The 18550-nt window shown below is 36.9% G+C and overlaps 1 protein-coding gene across 2 annotated transcripts in view; it reads left to right on the forward strand.

The window, feature by feature from the left end:
• The window catches only part of LOC121733053 (fibronectin type III domain-containing protein 5), a 171328-nt gene that overhangs the window by 128142 nt on the left and 24636 nt on the right, over positions 1-18550 (forward strand). For both annotated transcript variants that reach the window (XM_042123152.1, XM_042123153.1), the window contains exons 5-7: positions 7057-7148; positions 7884-8021; positions 12840-12917. In XM_042123152.1, coding sequence (XP_041979086.1) covers positions 7057-7148; positions 7884-8021; positions 12840-12917 — 308 coding nt within the window. The remainder of the gene's footprint in view (positions 1-7056; positions 7149-7883; positions 8022-12839; positions 12918-18550) is intronic.

The following is an 18550-nucleotide window of genomic DNA, read 5'->3' on the forward strand; positions in this document are numbered from 1 at the left end:
TTATCTTGGCCAATTTTGATGAAATTTTTTGTGTGTGTTCGTGGAGATTCGAGAATGGTTTAGATTTACAGTTTGGTCTACTGGAAAATGTTTTTTCAATTAATTTCTTATTTATAAGGAGTTGTTGATTTTGGAATGTTTTACATTAGATCCGGCGGACGGCGCTATCATCGCATTCAATATTATTCTATTTCAATTTTAGTTTGTCCTGACAGATGGTGCTACGATTAATTTGAAAAAAATTTTGTTATTCAATTCATGTGCTGATTAAAATATTAAATAAATAACACATAGGCTACAATTTTAACCGACTTTCAAAATGGGGGAGGTGTTATGTTCGTTTTCTTATATTCAACGATTACTCCGCCGTTGGTTAACCGATTTTCAAAATTTTTCTTTTGGTATATAGGGTATCATCCCAATTTGGTATTATATTCAGAAAAGTGATGATCTGATGAAGGATCCATAAGTAATCGAGGGAACTCCTCAAAACTTATAGGGAAACATATGGTGACTTCGGTTTCGTGAGAAGTATTCTAAGCATATGCTACCAACAAGTAAGATTTTGCACCGAGATATACCTGGTATACTGTGGTTCGGAAGGTGCTGAGAGAATTCCTGATTCTTTATAGATACAAGTTTGGGAGTTTCGGCGTTGTTTTAAGAACAGAAAGCATATGCTACTATGCAAATTACATTCTTCGTCATCATCATCATCATCATCACTACCATATCATAGTCTTTTAGATCGAGACTCGAGTTTGTCAAGCGATAATTAAAAAAAATCTATATCTACCTAATATTATAAACCTGAAGAGTATGTTTGCTTGAACGCGTTAATCTCAGAAACTACAGGTCCGATTTAAAAACTTATCTCAGTGTTAGATAGATCATTTATCGAGTAAGACTCATCATTTATCGAGAAGGTTATATTATATTATTACTCTAAGACTAATACGACAGAAGAAACTCAGGAAAATGTGGGAAAAACGGGGGAAATATTTTTTATGGGAAAATGTACCTACGGATTCTGTAAAATTTCTAATTTACGCGGGCGAAGCCGCGCGGGACATCTAGTTGCTTATAAAGTTTTCATTTCGACAATAATGGAAAAGTGTTAATATTATAATAATATCAAATAAGGGGGCAGACGAGCATACGGGTCACCTGATGGAAAGCAACTTCCGTCGCCCATGGACACTCGTAGCATCAGAAGAGCTGCGCGTGCGTTGCCGGCCTTTTAAGAGGTAATAGGGTAATAGGGGAGGGTAGGGATGGGAAGGGAAGGGAATAGGGGTGGGTAGGGAAGGAAATAGGGTAGGGGATTGGGCCTCCGATAAACTCACTCACTCGGCGAAACACTGCGCAAGCGCTGTTTCACGCCGGTTTCCTGTGAGAACGTGGTATTTCTCCGGTCGAGCCGGCCCATTCGTGCCAAAGCATGGCTCTCCCACGTATAAACTTCTATTCTACTATTTTAGATTAATTTTATTAATTTAGAATACTAGATGACGCACGCATTTCCGTTGCGCCAAATTTCGTTTATCGCGTGGGAACCGTACATTTTCCGGGATAAAAGTATCCTATTCCCTTTCCCGAGACTCAAAGTATCTTTCAGTAAAATCGGTTCAGTGGTTTGGGCGTGAAGAGATAGACTATATAATATTAGTATGGATTAAATGAATAATTTATTTATTTTCTTTGAACCTTGTCAAAGAAAATTATTCATGCTTTATTTGCTATTCAATAGAAACAATTTAGCTCTCATTCTTTTTTTTTTTAATAATAATAACACTTCAATGCACACTTCCCTCCACTTCTCTATGTAAGGTGATGTATGTGAGTGGATGAATGTTGAGTCATTCATCCACTCACATACAATATCACCTTACAGAAAGCAGTCATCCTCAACACAATATTGTGTTGAGGATGTCTTGTCGCATCGTCCGCAAGTATTTAGATATTAATAATAATTAATTAACACATCACCTGTTGTTGTTTGGCCACAAGCCCACAACTTCAGTAGAACCCTGTAAAGGAGAATGGAAATCCCAAAAAAAAACATAATAATCTATGGACGCTTCACACCACGTTAGGCTAGACCCGTGCTGAAGGACTTGTGTTACGGGTACCAGACAACAGAAATTTACTTAATACTTATATACTACACATATTATAGTTAAGATTTTTATTAAATTATACACATATTGAATACACATCCATGACCCAGGAACTTTAAAAACTTTTTGTTCCGTCGGCGGGATTCGGACACGCGAACCCGGCGTGAGCTACCAACAGCCCACCAACTGAGCCACGGAGGTCGTCAAATTATTATACTGTTCAAAATATACTATCCAAAAGTAGGTAATTTGATTTCAACTTACAATTCCATGTCTTTATCATTCAGCTATCATGGTTGTGGCCCGTACGCCCGAGCAAACTCGAATCCAAATCGACATCACGTTGACCAAAGCTCTAACTTCTCGACTTGGTTACAAATTGTGCCACTACACGACTGTGCTCTACTGTAGAAAGCGAAAAACAATATCGGGTTGATTTGATCTCGACCGTGGAGTAAGTGTCTAAACACACCACGCCGAAGTTCCGCGGCGGAAGTTCGGCATGATTCCGCCTGCAATTTATTTTAAATTACCGATGACACACCATGCCAAAATTCGTTATATTGTATGCGTTTGACATTGCGGACGTAATCATGCGGAACTTCCGCCGCGGAACTTCGGCATGGTGTGTTTAGACACTAAGGGCCCTTATTAGATTGCGATTGAAAGCTGTTAACCCTCGGTTGGTCGCGCTTTTAAAATAACGCCGTTGGTCACCTGGGGTCTTTGAAAGCCCGAAAATTAAATGACATAAAAATGGCATAAATTTATATATTTCTTAGCTTTTTTCTGTAACTTATTGTTATTTAATTCAATGTTAATCAGATTAAATCAAAATATTAATTATATTTTGAATACTTATAACCAAAACTTACAAATTAAAAATAGAAGTCGAAAAATTTCAAGTGGAAACCGTGAGTTGGGAAAATTAAAAAAAATCAACATTATTTTAAAATTGTGATAAAACGTGTAGGTAACTAAAATAACAGTTAAATTTCCTATAACTTAGATTGAAATTTAAAAAGCTAAGTCCAACTAACATATAAACTGTTGAATGTTAAACATTGACAAATTTTCAGCAACAAAACCTTATATATTTTATACATTTTCCTGTTCTAATACTTTAAACATATGGTAAATATACCGACAATTCGTTTCTAATCATCACCAAAAAATAATCATCATCATTTTGGTCTACATAGCAAAATATGCATTTTTGGAAAAGTGCGTCTAAAACTTCTTATATGCAATATAAAACAATAAGAATTAACACGCGAACATTTTAATTGATTTATTATTAAAATACAAGGAAAATCACAAAAGAAACCCATTTCGGTGTAAAAACTGTATGAAAATATCAAATCGAATATAGTTACGTGGTAGGTCACCAGTAGTGTTAGCACGGCGACCAGCGGAAATGCGAAAGTATGGACAAACTGTGGAAATAAACCTAAGGTGCCGTTCCGATCTTTTTTCGTTCCGAAAAATTCAATTAAAATGCCACTTTATGAGACACTATAGTATATGTCATAATGTCGGATATTATTTAAATTTTTAGAACTAAAGTCTGTCATAAAGTGGCTTTTTAATTGAATTATTCGGAACTAAAAAAGATCGGAACGGCACCTTAAGTTTATCTCCACAGTTTGTGACTATAGTCTGTCATAAAGTGGCATTTTAATTGAATTTTTCGGAACGAAAAAAGATCGGAACGGCACCTTAGGTTTATTTCCACAGTTTGTCCATACTTTCGCATTTCCGCTGGTCGCCGTGCTAGCACTACTGGGGTCTTTAAAAACCCCAGCGTGAATAAACACATCTGTAATACATAATACATGCACGCAAGCTCAGATTAGTGGCAATTATATCGAAATATAATTCCTTTTAGGAAGCTACCTAAAGAGCGGAGTTGCTACGATTAATTTAAATATAGTTTTTTCTCGATTTCGCAAACTCCGGGCTTTTAAAGACCCCACGCGACCTACCGAGGGTTAAGTTTTAACGAAGAGTTTACGATGTATAAATCTCCATTGCTGCTGGGAAAGGAAGTGAGTCATAAAAACTTTCATATTACATTTGTCATAACCACAAAGAATAAAAATCTAATTTCTTGCTTTCTTTTTTATAATCAATTTCTTTAAAAAATACTACTTAAATACGATACGAACGATTTTCGAAATACATAAAATCATCTAAAGTTGTCAAGACAATATATATTTTTAGTGTCCCTTATATCTACATATTATTGGTGATCCAAAATTTGTTCGTTGACACCTAAATTATTCCTGAAACAAATTACATTAACTTAATAGTCATACCTTATATATTTTATTGCGAAAGTATGTCTCTAGCTATCACTTTAAGGGGTACGAAGATTTTGATATGGAGCCCAACTACTGTCCGCCATTCTGTTTTCCCGCGTTCACGAATATTTTTTACAAAAATGGATAGCTAACATCAATATAACCAAAACATAATCTTGGACAAAACCATGTAAAGTGTCACATTTCGAAGATTTGAGCTGCCAAAGTTGCAATATCTTAAATTGGTAAAACTTCGGCAGCCCATATCTTCGAAATGTGACACTTTACGTGGTTTTGTCCAAGATAATTTTTTGTGTGTATTGGTGTTAGCTATTCATTTTTGTAAAAAATATTCGTGAACGCGAAAAAACACAATAGCGGTCAGACAGGTCGGCCAAAATTTTCATACCCCAAAACTATTCCTAATGATCGAAATTACCGGTAAAACAGCAAGTTTTTTTTTTGCCTTAATGTGCAAATAAAGCCTTAGTTATTAAAAATATTAGTATTCCTAATTATATAATTGGCAATAATAGCATTCCCTATAAAAAGGCAACAAGCCAGTACTGGCACAGTAAATCATGTTTAACGCAGTAATTTGCAGTTTGTCCGACGCTAACCGTTATTTATGCCCAACCTACACTGTAATCTTATTTATATGAAATTGTCAAGCAAAAAAGGGTGAACATTTTCCTCTCCTAATTGGATTATATTCCGGGACGTGAAATTATGGCTGCCATCTTTGTGGAAATTAATATTATTTAAAGCCTCTTTACTGTCCCATTTCTGAGTAAAATCACCGCTGACCGGCCTAACCAATGGCCAAGTTAAACCTATGTCACGGTAACCAAAATCAGAACTAACAACGCTAAAATATACATTATACAGTGTCATAATTTGACGATCTCTGTGGCTCAGTTGGTGGGCTGTTGGTAGCTCAAGCCGGGGGTCGCGGGTTCGAATCCCGCCGACGGAACAAAAAGTTTTCAAAGTTCCTGGGTCTTGGATGTGTATTACATATGTGTATCATATAATAAAAATCTTAAATATATGTAAAGTATAAAAGTATTGAATATATTTCTGTTGTCTGTTACCACAACTACTGCTAACACAAGTCCATCAGGTACATAGCACGGGGCCAGACTGACGTGGTGTGAAGCGTCCATAGATATTATTATTGTTACGGTACATGGTATACGGATACGTAGTGCCATCTAGTGACAAACCAGCGAAACTTACCGAGGGAGCATAGGCAACATAAATCCCCTACTCAATAGTAGATGGCATGAGATGCGCAAGAACATACTCGAACCTACTAGAAAAGTCCAACAGTTGTTTACGTGTTTAGTTGTTTATGTTTATTGTGGTACATGCTTGAGCCTCCTAGAAAGTTCCCACGCTTGTTTACTTGTTTACATGTATCGGGAACTTTCTGGAATTCGTCTCGCCATATAAAAAGCCGCAGGTAAACGGTCCGGCAGTTCAGTTCAGTTCGGTTCGAGCGGTCATCAAGTCGATTTCGGAGTGACAACAAATGATCAATAGTGAGTGAACCAGTAAAACCTTCGACTTGGCTACGACCTAGGACAGTGATAGTGCTTAGTGATTGGACCTAGTGATTAGTGTTTGGACTTAGTGCTAAGTGTTGTGACCTAGTGTGTGCTTGTGTGACCTAGACTTAGTGAATAAAGTCTTCAAGAGAGTCAGCAGGTCTTTCTCTCCAAATCCTTCGAACCCTAGCACGTAACATTATTATTATTTATAATTGCTTGGCATCCAAAAGCTCTCTTAATGTCATCAAAGTATCATTTTTTTTTGTTAATCCATAATAGCTTACATCATACGAGGAACACGTGTGCTTTTCAAGCACTCACCTGTAAATTATTATTGATGCATTAATCTATTAGCCTTTTTTTATTTTAAAATAATAAAATAAAATAGGTGATGATGTTTTATGGCAAAAATTAAATCCGTTATCAGTTTATATTTCCCACCTGCCACTCGCCCGCGCAAATACAATGGACTCAAAATAAACAGGAATTTTCGGTTTTCAAACATACGCGGAAAATATAATATTGTGAATACGAAAACAGAGGCGTTTTTAGTCACGTTTTGTGTGGATAAGGGTAGGAAGAATGTTTGGATAGGGTAAGAAAGTCAAACGAATGAATGTGCAAAAACTAAGATCGTGCAAAAATATGGGGATTTTGGAATTGAAAAGGCAAACTTTGAATTTGAAAATTTTAACATACCTGATAATTATTATAATTTACCTACTTCTTACTATTTCCATGAAACAAACTTTATTTAAAAAATATACAATTACTTTATTTAAAAACTATTTCATCAATACACCATTATTATGGGAGTTTTTGGTTAACGAAGGAAAAGTAATCCACTGTTTTTATTAAACAAATGCCCTTCTTCACGTCGCGCCGTGATGGACAATCATTACCACCAAGATTATGCAGCTATCTACAGCATGCACAAACAATGTCACAAACATAGGCAAACAAAGACGAATATTATCTTCTTCACTTTACAAAACTATCGAATGCATTTGACTGACCCAGGTTTCTAATCACCTGAACTTTTCAATTGTCTTCATATATCACTGATGCGGGTTGTTTCAGAGCCCCCTCGGACTTCGCCCCAGCAGGACGGGGGGCTGAGCCCTCCCCGCTCCTCCGCCACACCCCCCGAGCCACAGCCCACATTCCCCACGGTAAGTACAGTACTTAGGGTCAATGTATCATAAAGAAGGTAAGTATTATTATAAGTGCTTAAAAGGTAGAATAAAGGGGGAATAATAACTATAAGCTGTTTCTATAGCAATAACTCTCTTATAAGCAACTTTGAAAAATCTCACAACGGGTACCTACTATAGCAAGTAGCAGGTATGAAAACGAAACAGTAGTGTAGGCATACATTTTCGCTTCATTTACCAATTTTCGATCGGATAATATTATGCCCATTTTATTATCAAATCATAGTCACTACTAATATTTATTCTGTGTCATAGTGTACAATATTATTTTAGATACTAAAAAATAAAACAAAGACGTTTTCATATTCAAGATTGTTTATTTTAAATTCAAAGCTAAAGAAGCACTGCAGCTGTTTAAACGAAAACACTAAACAGTAAACAGCTATTATGATTGCATTTAAAATTGTGTTTTATAATTTAAAACACTTTAATAGGATGGTCCTAAACAATTAAAGATGTGAGTGGAAGAACCAAATAAATAACATTTTGTAACATAAGGGCAATTACTCATTTTTTTCCTTATAATTTTAACAAACTTGTTTTTGTAACTTACCTACTTCATCATCTGGCTGCACATAAAATCAACAGTTTGTTATATTAAAAAAATCAATTACTTAAAAAAAAAGTCTATTTTTAACTATTCCTTATTTTTAAGGTCTTCAATTGTTATTTTATTTATTTTTGATTTCACAGATACGGGGTGTGGAGATAGGAATTGTGGTGCTGGTTCTGATCGTGTGGGTCGGAGCCATCGCCCTATTCTTCAACAGATGGGGGAAGATACGCATGCTTCTTCCATACCAACCAGACTACAAACAAGAGCAGCTGAAGGTATATTTTATTATTTCTTTTATATTTTTTTACTATCAGTTGCATAACGCACAAAATAATTTGCTATTTCATGTTCCGTCTCAATTTAAAAAGTTTTTTTTTCTTCTTTGGCACATTTTTTTATTCGATGGACATTTTAACAGGTTGAGGGATCTTCCACCACGCCGTAGGATAGATGGTGTGTTTGTTTTATTTGAATTGTATTTTTCTATCGCATCTACTCTTCCAGCCTGTTCTGTTTTTAAACTTTGAACTAACTTTTTATTTATCGGCTATAGTTTTTACTTTTATACTACCTTTTATAGTTAATACTGTGTGAAGGCCAGGGGTATCCAAACTTTCAGATAAGAAGTTTTGGTACTCACATCAATCAGGGATGTCCAACTTTTAGATTGGGGCGAACTATATTTAGTTGTGATGTGGGTATCCAATACCAAATTTTGTATTGGTAGTGATATAAGTATTGTAATTATTTATACCCTATTTATATAAGCGTTTGGTAAAAGTAGTTGTCTGTGGTGAAAAGTCAAAAACAATTTTATTAGTATACTAAATATACCTTGGTAGATTATAATCTTTATTAATATCTATGGACACTTCACACCACGTCAGTCTGACCCCGTGCTAAGTACCTAAAGTATATTAAAACTTTTCACCACTGCTAATATAATTATATTTTCTAGACAAATATTAGATAATTTTTCGTTAAAACCCCAAGGTATTTTATTTTTTAGAATTGAATTAGAGCCAAGTCGTGAAGGCCCTAAATCATAACGGTACAACATTTTTCACTTGTAAAACTTCGGCTACTTGGCTACAAGCGAGTGAAAAAAGTTTTACAATCAAGCAACCTAACAAATCGTTATAGAACCCCGACAAATTTATCAATAACTTTATCTTTTATACCAAATAGCAATGAATTAAAGTTTTAGAGATTTTAGCTTTGATAGAATTTCGAACTGTATTGTAAACTATAATTTTTCGGAGTAACTAGTTGATAGCTAGATGATTTTTTATTATTTTCATGATTAGCGAATTGGACAAAAGTAGAATCTTAGTGTAGGTGCGTTACTCCCTTCAAGTATGTCTATTAAGGCTGGCCACATAAACTCTACACGTTTTCCGTATTCGATTTTCGAATTCGTTTCCCTTATTTGGAAATCTGAATGCATGCAGTAGAAAATAATTACAGAAACATGACGCACACGTTTGCTTTAATTTGTTAATGTATTTTGTACTGATTTCATGCATTCAGATTTCCGAATACCGAAAACCAATTCGAAAATGAATATGAAAAACGTGTGTATACCTCCAGCTCAAGCGTGTGAGAGATCTGTCAATTTTATATTTGGCATTGTAAAGTAGAGCTCGGCAAGGCTTAAGAGGATACACCAGGGGCTAGAGAAATGAAAAAAAAGTACGTGTAATATCTATAGCTGTCTCCCTTACCTCAAGCCTATACCGCAGAACGCGATAGAGACAACTGCAGAAAATCCAGAAAATCAACGATTCGTTGTCCCCTGATTCCTTCTCCAAAACTTAACCAATTTAAGTACTTTTTTCATTAAAGATTAAAAAAAGGCTTGAGCTGTGTTCCTATGTTTTGCTTTTTTTGTATAATCTAGCCAAACCTGTTTTCTGGACGTTTGAACACAGCGGAAAATCTGGCCATTTTTTTGGGTTTTTGAACGTTCATATCTTATTTAATAATTAAATTATGAAAAAAAAGAAAACATAGGGACATTGTATTAGTGGCCGTTGATATTCAGGAAAAAAATTATAACTCTACTAGCATTACCCAGGGAGGAAACAGGGGACAACGTTTGTATGGAAAAAAGGGCGGTGTGGACTCCTCTTAAAGGCGCCAACCCATCGCGGCGCACGCTGTGCACGGCCACGCGCACGCGTGGTCGTGCACGGATTTATGTCTTTAACTACGTGGGTCAATGTTTCCACTGCCTATGTACACGCTTCCGTGTATCCCGTGCATACAGGTCAGTTAACAAGATTTGGCACGATCAACACATTTAAACATTGCGCTTGTGTAGTGTCTGTGAATAAGCGCGTGGCGTGACGTCGTACTACATACGCATCATAAAAAGTCTGTCCGTCTCTCTCGCGCGCGGTCTATCTTATGAGCGTGAAGAGGACAGTTATTGTTTTTCTTATACAACTGTTTATAAATACAGCGTGATGTTACAAGTCGGTAACGTGTGATCGGCGCGCGGCCAGGGTTCGGAACCGTACGATAGTTATCGTACACATACGATAATTTTGTGTGTACGTACGATGTACGATAGCTTGTCATGGAGAATGAATTATGTATTACAAATTTAAGGACAAGGAGGTTATATTTATCTTATAAATATTGTTTAAAAATTAATTCATTTTCTGATAATATTAATAATCGATTGTTAAAAAAATTAAATGATGTATTAAGTAATAGATTTTGGTTGAATAAAAAGAAACCATTGTTGGCTTTAAGTAACGATGAAATGAAATTTGATACTGTATCGTCTTCATATCCTTTGGAAATATTTAAATTAAGTTCATGGGTATCCAGCTTTAATTTGAAAAATTATATTTTTAGTAAATTAGATAGTTTACAAGGGTCGAAATCGCAATTCTTGGATCACACCATTCTTAGATATGAAATCATTAATGAGTTACGACACAAATTTAATGGATATTACACAATTTATACGGATGGATCTAAATCTTCAAATAGTCTCGGTACTGCTTTTTTTGACCCAAACAGTCATACTTATAAAATTAATCAAATTAAAAATAAGTTTATTTCTATAATGTCCGCTGAATTGTTCGCTATTTCACAGGCATTATCTTACGCCATAAGCCTTGATGTTTGTAATGTATTGATTTTAACAGACAGTCAAAGTGCCCTTCTTCATATCTTGCGATGTACTTCTAGTGACAGATGTGTAGCTTTAGCTTATAATATATTAAATAATCTCTGCCAAGCCAATAGAGAAGGTAAAAATATAGTTCTCCAATGGATACCATCCCACATTGGTCTGTGTGGAAACGAAGAGGCTGACAAATTAGCAAAAAGAGCTACGGTGGAGGGTGAAGAGGTGAGTCTTTTGCCTAGCTATTCTGAAATTTTTTATAAATATAAATTAAAATGTTTTGCTTCTTTTAAAGAATACTTCGATGAGCGATCTAAACACAAGGGTATATGGTATAAAACCATTCAGTGTGAGCCTCTTCGTATACCATGGTTCTCAGTTTCTAATTTAAGTAGGCAGCAAATAGTCACTGCATGTAGATTGCGATCCGGGCACATCCCTTGTAACAGTTTTGGATTTTTAATGAGGAAAGTGGAGTCGCCCAACTGTGAGGAATGTGGTGTGCGGGATGATATCTACCACCGCTTGATGGAGTGTTCCCGGAACGCAAACTTAAGGGAAAAGCTGATTCTTGATTTTAAATTAATCAAATGTAATATTGGCATATTCCATAGCATTTTAGCAGAGCCTTCTTCTGATGCTGCTAGAATGCTATATAATTTTAGCTATAATTCGGCATAATATTTATAAATTGTTATATTTAGTATAAGGTACGATGGGATTGACATCGTCTTTCTGTACAAAAATCCCTTTAAAAAAAAAAAAAAAGATTAAAAAAAAAAAAAGATGTACGATAGCATATTATTATCGTACGCAGATTATACGATAATTTTTATCATAATGCAAACATATTATATTTTTAAACATATTGTATAGTGAAATTGCATAAGTGTAAGCACTGTGAACGAGCCAGCTTTAGTTAACTGATCTATAGCATGCGTAGCGTGGCCAGCGTTGAGCTACGTGTGCACCATATTCGAGCAAGCTCCGTGAGTCAATTCGTGCGTAGCGTGTCCGTGGGTTGCAGTGGAAACAGTCACATAATTATATTTTCTTATAAAGCGAAGCTTGACGCACGTACGTAGCCACTCCGTGCGCCGCGGTGGATAGGAGCCCTAAAATGAACGTGGCGGAAAAAGGAACTATCGCTGCCATCATACAAAAACGACATTTTTGACAGTTCTTCTTTAAAAGCATCGCCCCCGCCCACGTTCATTTAAAGCCTTGTCGCACTTTACCTCGAGATTAGCCGTGACTATAATCGTGACATTTCAGATGTATTTGTAAGTACTGTGATGTCATAATAAATAATAATATTGTCATGGGCCATGGCATACCATTGTCCATTTCGCAGTGTGATAGTTGTCACAGTCACGCTAATCTGGACTCACATTTAGGTCTACTTATAATGGGTTAATGTTAAAAGTTTATCAAGTTATCAGTTCTCTTTCATTAATGGCCTGGATAAACCCTAGGTCCGTGGTGCAATTGGGCCTAATACAGGCGAACACACCGAAATGACTCGTGGGCGCATTGGCTACGAAATTAAAATGTCAAATAGGTCTGCTCGACATTTCAATTTTTATTGCCATCTTAAGACTCAATTTACACCAGCGCGGAACGGAATGGACGTGCACTTATTGCAACGAAACTGTTCATAGCACAGTGAACATTATGTCAACTGCAGTTTAACACACAAATTAAATACGAGCCAAAAAATCGGACGCGAGTCTCCTGCGGAATTCCCGAGAATTCTTCGGTGTCAATTTCCTAGCATGAGGCAAAATTGACGCTTCCATTCCGTTCAATTCCGTGGCGGTGTAAGCTGAGCCTTACATCGCACATCGTTGCGTATACCTATAGTTTTGCTGCAGCCTTTTTGTGTCAGAAAGACAACATTAATATAATCTTCTGTATTTTTTTTTTCTTTTCATTGAGTTCTGTTCGCCAGGTGCCTGGAAGCAGCGCGTTAGCAGCAGCTACTGCGGGAGGAACTTGTGGGGCACATTCTGCCCCGTCAGCGTGCTCGGTAAATAATTTCAAGTTCCTTTACTTATAGTCAGAACCGTGTGACGAGTTGCCTCGCATTGACATATTTTTATGAAATGTCACATGTTACGGTTACGGCTGGCCGCATACGTTTTCCGAATTAGATTTCTAAATTCATTTTCCGTATGTGGATTGTCTCGGAAATACATTAAACGCACATGTTCGTTTTTTTCCCGAACGGGACGAATTCCGCACGTACCTTTCAATTAAGTCGGCGCATTCGCACGTAACAAAAACGAACGTTTGCGCTAGTCTCACGGAATTCTAAATCGTGATTCCACATAAAGAAATCAAATACGGAAAAAATCTGCATATTATTTACTTTGAGACTTTCATTCCTGTTCTGTTCACAACCGAAACGAGACGAGGCTCAAAAGGGCGATGCATAATAGCGACACAAAATTGAAATGTTAAGGCCCAATTTCACCAAATACTGTTAAAGTTAATGCCCAAATTAGTACCACGATACCTCTTTTGTTTGTCATATGAATAAAAGAGCAGACATGACGTTTTAAAAAGCTAGACGTTGGTGAAATTGGTCCTAAGCACAGACATAGATCAAGATATATACCGCATGTGTATGTACTTCGTGTGCCATATCGCGTTCCCAAACGACGAGCAATGGTCGTCTTTCGAAAGTCTGTTCCTTGGTCTGGAAGCCAATTCTCAGAAAGTGAGAAAATCTCACCTTCGAAAAAATTACCCAATTATGAGATTTTTACGAACGTAACACAGTTTGTGTATTCTCAAAACTACACATTCGAGATATTCCGTGCAAAGATCGCTCGAGTCGAACGAGTAGGACCGGTTATTTCTACGATGGCGGAATTCGTACGCCAATTTACACTCCTTTTGGTGGATAGACGTTCGATTGGAAACCGGTTTCTGCACGATACAATTTGTTGCTGTGAGTTTGTGTATTCTCAGAACTTCACACTAGAAATGTTTCGTGTAAAGATCGCTCGAGTCATACGAGTGCTAGGGACCGGTAGATGTCGGAATTCGTACACAAATTCGCCCTCTTATTGGTGGATATGTAGCAAAGAAGTACAAAATTTCGTACTTACTTGTGTTTCTTTTGCGATATAATAACTTACTAATTATAAGTTAATGTGTTTAAACTTTAAAAGAAACTATTTATAATTTCGTTAAATTAAAATATAGCTGAATTAGACTACATATTTTTATCAGAACTTTTGTTCTATTATATTGTATACTGTATACATCTATATATATAAAAATAGATTTCTAATTGTGTTAATAACGCTAAAACTCAAAAACGGCTGAACGGATTGGGCTAATTTTAGTCTCAAAATATTCGTAGAAGTCCATGGAAGGTTTGAAAGTGACACGTAGTTCACCGGGACAGCTACTTTTTGTGTGTCATAATGTTAGTTACCTTACTCCTCCGAAACGGTTTTACTGATTTTTACCAAAACCGCCAGCGGCCACGACCGGCCACGGGCGGCCGTAGTCTTCACTATGTATTACAGTCATGAAGATAAAGCTTAAAATCATATGACACCGAAAGTGTTAGCTGTGTTAGCCTCGCCGCGGCTGCCATTCCGGTTTGGCGCGCCACGCGGCCCTTGAAGGCCGAGCGGGTGCGCGCCATTCGTGTCCCGACAAGTCCCGATTCCCGACGGAACGACTCGAGCTGCAGCCAGCGGCAGGCTGCAGACAGTCTCGCGCCCGCTTCCGATTACGAAAGTTATTGTGATATTACTATAACCATAGAATAGATAATAGTACAAGTACTAAAACGCTGTATTAGAATAATAAGTGTTGTTTTAGTAGTCTCTTTCAATACTTGTTATAATTATTGATAAGTACATTAGTCAAATAAATAACAGTAAATTCGGCGACCAAATTATTGTTTGTGAATAAATAAGTATGGTAAAAGTAAATAAGTATGGCACCACGGCAACGTCCCGTACGTTGCCGTGGTGCCATACTTATTTAGTCACTTCAATAAAAATATAAGTACTTAATTGTTCTTTACAAAATATTATAAAGAATAAAATAATAATTTAGTTTTTAATGCTTTAAGCCCCAAGCGGTCTCGTATTAACTACCAGTGGAGGGGCAACCCACACCTATTTTGTAAGCTTTATTTACTAGAATACACTTAAATATCTTCGCACGTTGCAAAATTTGTCCAAGCGTTTTTTTAATGCCGAAACGGAACGCAAAATTTAGTCTATGGCAGGAACACCTCGATAGGTCGATTGGTAATTTGTTCCATTGGTCCCCAGAATACGAGTTTTAAGGATCATTCGAACTTGCCAGTAGAAATGAATAGTTCAAGAAATAATTTTACGAGGATTTAGTTATTAATTACAAATAATTATTTTATATTATGCATTGAGATTTGAGATATTATAAGTACTACGTAATCATATGGCAAAATAACCGCAAAACAACTTGTCGGGATAGCTAGTGGTGTAATAAAATCAATTATTTTGTAAGCTATATTTACTAGAATACAATTAAATATCTTCGCACGTTGCAAAATTTATCGTAGCGTTTTTTTAATGCCTAAAGAACGCAAAATAATGTCAATGGCAGAAACTCCTCGATACTCTATTGGTCCCCAGAATACGAGTTTTACGTATCATTCGAACTTGCCAGTAGACATGAATAGTTCGTGAGATAATTTTACGAGGGAAAATGTTCACATCCTGAGAATTGCCTCCCTGCTATCGGAATCGGCCGTCAATCGGAATTTAAAAAATCCCTAAATGCCTAATGGCTCATTTTCATTGGTCGTTAACTCGTTCGTTATACAGCATGCGGGCAGTCCCCGCAGCCGAGATAACGACCAATGAAAGTTACAAGTCGATACGTGTTCGTTACACCTCCTGCGGGGATTGCCCGCATGCTTTATACCGACCGTGATATCGACCAATGAAATTCATCGGTCGATATACAGCTTGCGGGACGCGAGTTGCCACGCTTAAACAAGCTTCTGTAAGAATCTCCAGTAGCTAAATAACGTAATGTGAGCGCAAGTTTTAATCTTGGAGATAATGCCTCACGAAATTGAGTGTCTTTTTTCTGAAGTCGTGTTTCTATTTTATTTAATAAATCTTCAAATAAGTCATTAGATAATCTAAAAAAATTATCATGATCTTCTACTGTATCACACTCCAAATGCAATTGTAACTCCTTAAACAATATTTCTGACGCGCCATGCCTGTTTCTATTTTTCAGTAAAGTTCGCACCCAAAATCTTTTTCTCTTCTCCTACGCCAATAGTTTCTTCTTCAATAAATCACAGACAGTCAAAATTGCTCCGCGTAACATCAATTGTTGTTCCATGGCAAGAACGTCTGTAACTGGCGACGTACACAGAGGTTCTTCCCTGACCCCAGCCCTGCGGGCCCTATCGACTAATGAAAACGGTTCCCCGAATGCGGGCCCTGTGGCACGCGTTCCAGAAATCTCCCGCACCCTGCATGCGGGCCCTATCGACTAATGAAAACGGTTCCCCGAATGCGGGCCCTGTGGCATGCGTTTCAGAAATCTCCCGCACCCCGCATGCGGGCCCTATCGACCAATGAAAATGAGCCATTAAAGTGCTGCATTGATCTGTAGAAATTCAAATAGAAACGTTGGCCTTGATAATGGCCACGTTTCTTATCATCGGTACGTCACAGTTTTTCCCGTGGGAGAGCCATGCTTCAGCACGAATGGGCCGGCTCGACCGGAGAAATACCACGGACTCACAGGAAACAGCGCTTGAGCTGTGTTTCGCCGAGTGAGTGAGTGTGTGTGTGTGTGTGTGTGACGGAAGTTGCTTTCCATCAGGTGATCCGTTTGCTCGTTTGCCCCCTTATTTCATTAAAAAAAAACAGTGATAGGAAAAAAAGTGACACGCTCGTTTTCATACAAATGGAGCGACATGCGGTATCTATCTTGATTTAGGTCTGTGGTCCTAAGCTTCTCTACTCTCTTCTTCCATTTGAATTTGTTTTGCTTTATTTATCGCTGAGTCTGGCCTTGCTTCGTTTCTCTGTGAAACGATCCTGAACGTGAAACTTCGTATTCTTTGCTACCAGCAGGGCTAGCATAACAACAGTAGAAATGGGAAAGAATCGACACACTGACAGATTTTATCGACAAAATGGCGGATTTCCATTATCTAACTGTCACTTTGTCTTGTCTAACTGTCACTTTGTCTATTATTCCGTAGAAAGAAACCGTTTCTATGGTGACCATGCTACGCCTGCAGGAGTATTTTTTGATTGTATGCACAGTTGCTTTTAAGTTGTTCTTAGCACGTTTTCTAATGTTATTCTTTAACTTTTTTCAAAAATACATAGGATCATCAGATCCATGCCAATGTAAGAAAGTTTCTTATTTTCAGTGTATAGAGCGAACATGCTTCCATCATTTTCCTTATTTGTTCATTATTACATTTCATTACAATAAAACGTAGTATATCAACTTGCTTATCATAAGTAAATATCGCAAAGCTTACTTTCGTTTAGTAGAAGTGACGTTACATAAATTATTCCTAAGGGCACAAGTCACAACACACAACACTCAAATCAATTTTAAGGCATCGTGCCGTGTTGACATCTTATATCTTTAAGCGAGCAATTCTTGTATATACTTATATAATTGGAATCTCGGAATCGGCTCCAACAATTTTCATGAAATTTAGTATATAGGGGGTTTCGGGGGCGATAAATCGATCTAGCTAGGAATATTTTTTAGAAAATGTCATTTTATTCGTATTTTATCGAATAGCGAGCAAAGCTCGGTCACATAGCTAGTTGTAATAAAACAAGTAGGAGTAAAATAAATAAGCTTCAATTATGAAACTATTTTTAAAAAAGTGAACTACGGGGCTGAAATGGTCGCTTTGGAGAATCATAATATTATGATTCATTTTTTAAGATCGCAAAATTGTCACTTTGCTTGCAATTCATGTCTAGCAATTCGTACTAATTTGACGTTCGCCAGTTAGACAGTTTTGATGAATCGATTTGCTGAATTGATTGAGAGGCATTGCTAAATGTGATCATTTTAGTCCCGCTGAGGCCTATATTGCTGTTTCTCAGGTAGTTCCCGTTGCTATGGGAAAGGCTTCAAAGCCGAGAGTTCTTTCAAAACTATTTGACACTCGCAGATCTAATTACACCCCATACTTGATGAAACAATCTATAGTGTAAGAAAATTGAATACACAAGAGTGTCACAAAACAAAATAATGACCAGTACAAAGATAAAATAGTGCGCAAAATATAACGAATCTCATTGAGTGGATGTGGTCAGCCTGCCTAGCATACGCCAACGAGATATCTCACTCTACACGTTTTCTCGATGTTTGATGGTTTGTGTCTTCATCTCTATTGATCCTAGAATGACAAACATTTTTTCTCGCGTAGATCTATAATCGAAATAACACATTTTTATTGAGTTTTGTCGAGATAATGTCGAGATTTTGACATTATGAGACTAGTAGTTTTTAATTATCTCGAGAGTGAGATATCTCGTTGGCGTATGCTAGGCAGGCAGCTGTTCTAATTCGTGATGTTGTTGAAAACAAAAAAAATGTGCCAAAGTAATGTGACATTATAAAAATAAATTAATATTGTATTCGACT

This window comes from Aricia agestis, chromosome 13, assembly GCF_905147365.1.
Source record: "Aricia agestis chromosome 13, ilAriAges1.1, whole genome shotgun sequence".
NCBI classification, from domain to species: Eukaryota; Metazoa; Arthropoda; class Insecta; order Lepidoptera; family Lycaenidae; genus Aricia; species Aricia agestis.